Source organism: Eriocheir sinensis, chromosome 3, assembly GCF_024679095.1.
Source record: "Eriocheir sinensis breed Jianghai 21 chromosome 3, ASM2467909v1, whole genome shotgun sequence".
Classification (NCBI taxonomy): domain Eukaryota; kingdom Metazoa; phylum Arthropoda; class Malacostraca; order Decapoda; family Varunidae; genus Eriocheir; species Eriocheir sinensis.
In genome coordinates, this window is record NC_066511.1 from 4,542,542 (window position 1) to 4,550,409 (window position 7,868).

The 7,868-nt window shown below is 43.8% G+C and overlaps 1 protein-coding gene across 1 annotated transcript in view; it reads right to left on the reverse strand.

The window, feature by feature from the left end:
• The window catches only part of LOC127003348 (uncharacterized), an 8,916-nt gene extending 1,536 nt beyond the window's left edge, over nucleotides 1–7,380 (reverse strand). The window contains exons 1-3 of the mRNA XM_050869876.1: nucleotides 7,305–7,380; nucleotides 3,739–3,892; nucleotides 202–427 (exon numbers count right to left, since the gene is read on the reverse strand). Coding sequence (XP_050725833.1) covers nucleotides 202–427; nucleotides 3,739–3,871 — 359 coding nt within the window. The 5' untranslated portion in view covers nucleotides 3,872–3,892; nucleotides 7,305–7,380. The remainder of the gene's footprint in view (nucleotides 1–201; nucleotides 428–3,738; nucleotides 3,893–7,304) is intronic.
• Nucleotides 7,381–7,868: the final 488 nt, after the last annotated feature.

Here is a 7,868-nt window from a genome sequence, read left to right on the forward strand (position 1 = left end):
CAAGAATAGTTCTAAAGGCGTACTGTACTGCACGAGTATATATATAAAAGAAAGAAATTGAAGCTAAATAACCCAAGCTACTAATATGTCTCCAGTAATCTTTTTGCAATTACATAAGGATTGCAGGATAACCAGGAACACTCAATTAACGACAGAGATTTCATGAACTAAAGTTTGGTGAAAGAAATTTAACTGACTTACGTAAAGTTTCTGCCAATTACGTTTTTGCCCAAAACGAAGGTAATGATGAAGTACCAGATGATGATGCCTACGAAGATAGGGATGCTGAGGAGATACAAAGACCACAAGCCTCCCGACAATTCCAGGAAGGCGCTGTTCAGGCTGAAGGACGTGATGGAGTCAAGATCCAGACGAAGGAACTTAGAGGCCATGTCCAGTACCTCTTTGCTCAGCGCTGTCGTGTTACCTGGGGTGACGAAATGGCTAGAGATTAAACAGACCTAGGCTGGCTTGGTACATACTGAATTGCTGAGGAATATGTATGCGTTCATTATCACTTGGGGAAAAAACAAACTAAATGTATTAAGAAACACACACACACACACACACACACATATATATATATATATATATATATATATATATATATATATATATATATATATATATATATATATATATATATATATATATATATATATATATATATATATATACACACACACACACACACACACACACACACACACACACACACACACATATTTGCTGTTAAAACCAAAACATTAAATTATTATTTTCCCGGAATGTATCAATATTATTATTTCGCTGAGGGAAATTCAGCCTTAAGTCGTTATGAAAAGATCTATTAGAAGAAATAGCAATGATGCGTACCATTATAGGATATACAGCTTAGGATGAAAAAGTGATTAACCTTTTAAACAAGGATACACAAGGATAGCTACAGACACTAGTTCATAATGAATACGATATAGATTGCTTGACTGATTGACCTGATTTAAAAGTCAAAGTATCGATTAATCCAGTTTTTCCCGACCTGGGGGAAATTTCAGGATTCCAAGGGTGAAGCTTAACCTGAGGAAAATGTAAATTATTAGCAATTAGTCGACTGAAAAACATCTCGTTGTATGAGGCTATTGACTTTATATAGAAATAAAAATCAACGATTGTGCTACGATTGTCTTGAGTCAAGGAGATATGCTGAAGAGAGTTAAAAGAAATACCATGAAATGGTTTGGCCATATTATGTAAAGAATGAATAGGGCTGATATTACAAAGAGTATCTATGTGAGTAATATCAAAGGGACAGGTTTGAGACTCTCAGTAAATTGGGAGGATAGAATTGAGGAATACATAAAAGAGAGGGGTGAAAGAGGGATGCGAGGACTTACGACTTACTCGTAGATGTGGGTGAAATGTGTGTTTGGAGATGGAAAACTGGAACTGATTTCTGTCATGGCCACACCCTTGGAGGGAGTTCCCGGCGAATTAATTGATTGATTTGTGTTAGTTATTAAGCAAGTAAATTTTGTGTTTGGCTACTATTTGTTTATATTTGTTATGTGTTATTAAGCAAGAAAATTTCGTGTTTTGACTATTTTTTTCTTGTCCACATGAAGGGGAAATCCGGATGGTTGAATTGGATGAAGGGGAAACGACAGGAAAAAGGTTGGGAACCACTGGATTAATCAATCAATGGGGTCCATACGCCGGGGGTTCGTCGCCTCGCCCACCCAACGACGCCAAGCATGGGGGTTCCTCCGAGCAGGTCTTCTTGCAGCCTCCCTTCTCATCCTAAGTACCTCCTGAAAGGATCTGTCGACATGCTCGAAGCGCGAACTCTGTGGGTGTCTCCTTGGCCTCCTCCACTAAGGATTGTCTCTTAAAGCAACCCGATGAGCAGGGTCAACTTCTAAGTAGCGCGCCACATGCAAGTGTAGCCGGAGTGGCTTTGGTGGACTGTGCGGGTAATATATGTTGAATTGGTTTCACGGAGTAGTTGCCGGTATGGCCCAAAGTTATTCCAGCAATATTCCATGATTCTGCGTAGATACTTTTTATCAAGGGCATGTATATCCGCCTCTTCAAGTCCCTATTTTGTGTCCACGTCTCACAGCCTTAGAGTAAGACATGAAACACAAGCGACTTGAAGATCCAGATCTTTGTCCTTCTACATAGGTATCGACAACGCCATATAGTCGTGTTGAGTGAGTCCATTACACAGTGGGCCAAGCCAATTCGTCGTAAAACTTTCTGACGAGATTCATCATTGTTTTGAGCTACGATACCAAGGTATTTGAAAATTGTCAAGATCTCAATGTTCTCACCACACGAATGAGCAGACTGTACTGTTTCATCTAACAAGCCTCCAAACACCTTTACCTTGGTCTTGGCGCAGGAGACTTGACGTCCTAAGGGCTTTGCCTCCTTTTGCAGTGCCTCGAGAGCCATCAGCAGAACCTCCAGCGACTCTGCAAGGATTACTGCATCATCGGTAGAAACAAGGCCACTGATTCTGGTATTACCAACATGTGCTCCACAATGACTTTAGTCCACAACTCTTCCTAGTACCCAGTCCACACGACTGTTGAAGAGCGTTGGTGGAAGGACACAGCCCTGCATCACCCCCGCATTCACGGGAAAGAAGCTGAACAAGCTCCCCTTACACTTCACAGCACTCAGTCCCAGAATATAGGCCAGTCAGCAAACCAATAGTCCTGGTTGGAATCCCATGAAGTCGCAGGAGATCCCAGAGTGCCTCGCGATGCACTGAATCAAACGCCTTCTTGAAATCGACGTTGGCAATCATCGGGAAGGCGGTGGCTGAGTTGTTAGCATGCGGGCGTGGTGAGCCCGGGGACCTAGGTTCGAGCACCACCGATGCACTCTGACAATTTTCAACCAACGCCGAGTGGCTGAAGATTACCCACATGCGCCCCTAATATTCAATCAACCTTAACTTCAGCGACTTCGGTTAAGAGGAGCAGCGAGGGTCAGCACTGGTCAAGCATGAGTCATGTATCACGGCAGCAACTATAAACAAAATTCGCCTGCGCCACTGACGGGTTGGGACTGTCTAAGAGGCCCCGCAAGAAAGCCTCCTGGCACTATAGGCAGCATTTAAGAAAAAAAAAATCCTCTATCGAAACTCACGTCAGAGGTCCACTAGTGCCCGAAGCGCTAGAATACGACAAGCTGTCGACTTACCAGGCATGAACCCAGATTGCTCAGTCTCTGCAGCTTCAACGGCTCGCTGCGAATCCGCATCAGGTATAGGTGGAGAAGCACTTTGCCGACGCACTGAGCAGTGTAATACCACGGTAGTTATTGTAGTCCTGACGGTCCTCATTCCCTTTCCAGATAGGGAGGACCAGCCCCCTCTTTCAGTCAGGAGGAATGATATCAGACTGCCGTACGGCAACCAAGACCGCATTAAACCCGCGGATCATGGCCTCACCCCCAGCAAAGTATAAATTCATATAATTAACTGATGATATACCACATGTAAGTAAATGAATATACACTTAATTCCAATGCAACGCGATGAAAGATAAAAAACCCTTACAAAGGGGTATGTTTACGTTGAATTGATCTAATTAATATGAAATAGATTATTGGATCTCTCTCTCTCTCTCTCTCTCTCTCTCTCTCTCTCTCTCTCTCTCTCTCTCTCTCTCTCCCCTACACTTTCCTTCCCGCGTTCCACACCTCCGTTACTATATCCCGTTCTATCTCTCATTGCTTGGATTTCCTCACCTACGGAGTTTTCGAGAAGGGCGGTGGTAAGAGTTAAAAAGCGAGGCAGCAGAAGCACCAGTACTTCTGAGGTGGTGACATTGGGTCCAGCCGCTGCTTCCACCTCCGCTAAGTCTGTCCTTGTCCCGACCATGCCTTCACCGTCTACACCCGTCTGAAGAAGAGATGGCAAAATTGGAATCACAGGAATTTACTATCCATATCAGACCCCATGACATACCGTTTTTCGCAAATATCTTTCAAACGAAGACTCGGATCAGCATGGTGCTGTGGCACGGATTGTTTCACACACTCCGCTAATTTTTGACGCTATTGTGCAATGCCAGATGCGGTTAATTATGGCGTTTACTCTTGACTGTGATGGCAAAACCTGCATGAGCCACTTACACATTCGGACAGGTGAGGCGTGACGTATTTGTGACGTGTATCCACCAACTACCTCCACCCTTGGCTTCCCCTACTCCCGCCCCTCCCTTTCCCTCCCTCCTACCCTCCTCTTTCTCCCCCACGCTTTCTCCCCCATACCCCCCTTCTCTCTCTCTCTTTTCCACTTGCGCTGTACACGATATATGAACCCATGCACACGTGTGACTTGAATTAATGGCAGATGAGTAGAAATTGTATGCTGATTAAGGTTGGATAGTTCACGCAAGGAATCGTAATTGATGTTATTGCTTGTTTCACCGTTACACCGTACTTGGTAAGTGAAGAAGGTACGTAACATGGTAAGTATCAGGCACGCTGCCGATAGACGGCTGATACCCACGTCCTGTGGAGGAAGGAGTTTTTCATCGCTGTCAGCCATGGCTAACATACTACGATGTCCGCGTGGGTGCAAAGGAGTCATTGCACTACAACTCTTCCATATATTTGACCAAGAGAATATCGCTGCTCGCCGGCTATTACCCGTGGCTGTGGCGGCGGCGGGGGCGTCCCTACACCCGCAACGAGTTTGCATTGCTCGCTCCCCCTTATAGGGCCGCCTTTTGGCCGAAGACCCTGTCCCCCTATATGGGGGTAAATGTTAATGGAAATGGAAATGGAATCGAAAACAAATTAAGGATAAGTGTGAATAGGTAAATAATGAATCAAAGTTATATTTCGTAGTTACAGATAAAACAGCCGTGTGCATAAAACACCCAACCATACTTAGCATATACTTTCGAGATATCCGCCATTATAGACAAGTCATATGTGTGCATAACTTCACATCGCATGTACACTGAGAGAGAGAGAGAGAGAGAGAGAGAGAGAGAGAGAGAGAGAGAGAGAGAGAGAGAGAGAGAGAGAGAGAGAGAGAGAGAAAGGGGGGGTGGGAGTAGGGGAAGCCAGGAGTGGAGGTAGGTGGTGGATACACGTCACAAATACGTCACGCCTCACCTGTCCGAATGTGTGAGTGGCTCACGCAGGTTTTGCCATCACAGTCAAGAGTAAACGCCATAATTTACCGCATCTGGCATTGCACAATAGCGTCAAAAATTAGCGGAGTGTGTGAAACAATCCGTGCCACAGCACCATGCTGATCCGAGTCTTCGTTTGAAAGATATTTGCGAAAAAACGGTATGTCATAGGGCCTGATATGGATAGTAGTCCCGGTATTTTAAAGATATTTATCATACTCTAAATCTGTATAACCTATGTCTACTTGCTATTGTTAGCATTGTGCAAATCGTTACCTATAGCAAAGCTCACCTCTTTTGTCTGGATAATTTACTTTTTTGGTTTGAATAAATAAATAAATAGTTTTGAACGAATTTACACCTGTCTGATTACTAGCTAGTATATTATGCTGGACATTTATTCATTATTGTGTATTTTACTTGTCATACACTATGTCCTGCACTCAGTAACCTATCTATCTATGTTTATTTACCAATCCATTTGTCTTTCAGTTTACCTATCCACCTGCTTTTCAGAGTAATTCTTTATCTTACTGTGTTTATTTCTACTGAGCTATCTCTGTCTATCTATATATCCACTCATCTACCTATCTATCAATTCATCTGCCATTCCTGTTAAGCACATATTTGTTAGACTCACCTGGTGCTTGTCAGTTCTGTGTGGCGCAATATAGTTTTCACCTGTTATTTTTTGCTAAAGATGATGCTTCGAGTGAAAACTAAGGAAAAGCTATTGAGGGTCTCAGATAATGTTAAATCATGGATAGAAACTGTAAGACAAGAATAACATTTACTTAAAAAAAATACCCTAGGTCCTGTTAAAAGCTAAGGAGTAAAACCTGACATACATGACGACCTTCGAATTAAATCTATACGAACAAGTAAATTTGAAACTTGATGCCATTAAAATAAATAGCAAGAACTGTAACACGCGGCCTGTACATCGGATGAACATCGACTGAGGTCCTACAGTAACAGCACAGTGTAATACTGAAACTTTATAACACTATTGAAATAATTTGGGCACGTTTGGATAATATTAAGATAACAAATGAAATCTGTAACATAGCCTGGACTATGCATATACACTGTTTGAGGTTCTTTAGTAACACTATTCCTTGATATATATACGAGTAGGTTGATTTAAGACTTTCCACTCTGTCAATTTTCGAGTAGAGACTGTAAAATGCTGCCACAAGACACACCGTTTGAGGTTCTTCAGAAACAGAGCACGTGCAACGCTATCACTCAAGCACGGGTTCGCCGTTCCTTCATAAACAGAGAAATGTGTATACCAAGGCACACACACAACTTTTAGCACTTGTCAAGAAGCTGGCAAATGGGCCGTGAAGGTAATGCTGAAAATAAAATGGGTTGCCATAAGAAAAGTCTGAAGAACATAGTCACGTATAAACACATATCGGCAGGCTCACGCGACTGCTGCACTTGACCCCTTCGTCCATTCAGTTAATTCGACTTGTGGCACTGGTTAAACAGTGAGAAACAGTACCTAAGCCTTGAATTAACTGAATGGGCGAAGGCCTACGGTCAAGTACAACAGCAGCGTGAGTCTGCCGATGTGATTATATTTTTTTACGTTCGGCCTGATGCACCGTTAGGCTATCTGCTGGTTGGGCCGAGCCCGCTCGTGGTCCAGGCAAGTGTTTAAAAGGGCGCCATCTTGTTTGGCTCGTGCTGTCCCCGGGACTCATCTTTGCTCCTCTGTAGAGAGGTTCGCTAGAGTCTGGGTTGAGAGGTGGTCTTTAGGACAGCATGTAGGTAGTTTTAAGCTACTCGGTGATGGTTGAAAATTGTCAGCTTGTAGAGGCGGGCGGGACTCGAACCCGGGTCCTGCGCCAGCACACTGATCTCTCAGCCACCGCCTCCGTATCTCTGTATTTTTCATACTTTTCTCATGATTACGAACCACTTAAAAGCTCTTAAATAACATTATAAATGTAATAGTATCAATGATAAACACTTATCAGATGTCTCACGGGATTGCTGTATTTATATAAACCCTCCATCAATACAGATGAAAGATTTTCGATACTGTTTAGTTAGTGAAAAAAAATATAAATGTCATGAAGTCAGACACACCGTATGAAGCTCTTTAACGAAATTAATTTAATAGTATCACTCTTAAACACTCCTCGGAACACTCACGATAATCCTGTAGCTCCTTATTTATTTCGTTCGTGCAGTCACGAGTTTGTGATCCGCCCTACCTCACTACTTGCCGTCCACTGACTAACTAAATGAATACTCAGCAGCTGCCGTCCTGCTTCGTCCCTATCTTCCTTCCTTCCTTACCTGCTGCCGTTCTATTATTTTCCTTCCGTGGTGTTATGTTCCGTTACTGTGTGTGTGTGTGTGTGTGTGTGTGTGTGAGAGAGTGAGTGAGTTAGTGTGTGTGTGTGTGTGTGTACACACACACACACACACACACACACACACACGCGCGCGGTAGCTCAATGGTAGAGCGCTGCGCAGCAAGGTCTGGCAGGCGGAGGTTCGAGCCCCGCTCAGGCCCGGGATTTTTCCACTGAAAGGGGAGTGGTTATTGTCCCCCCTTGAGCGAGGGGGGTGGGGTGTGTGGTGTGTGGAGGTTCCGGCAGTACCCAGAGATCGACTATAAGGAGCTTGCTTCGGTCGGAAGGGTAGTTACTGGCGATTGCGAGCCCAGCTCGTGATCAGGCCGTGGGAGAATTGCACACACACACACACACG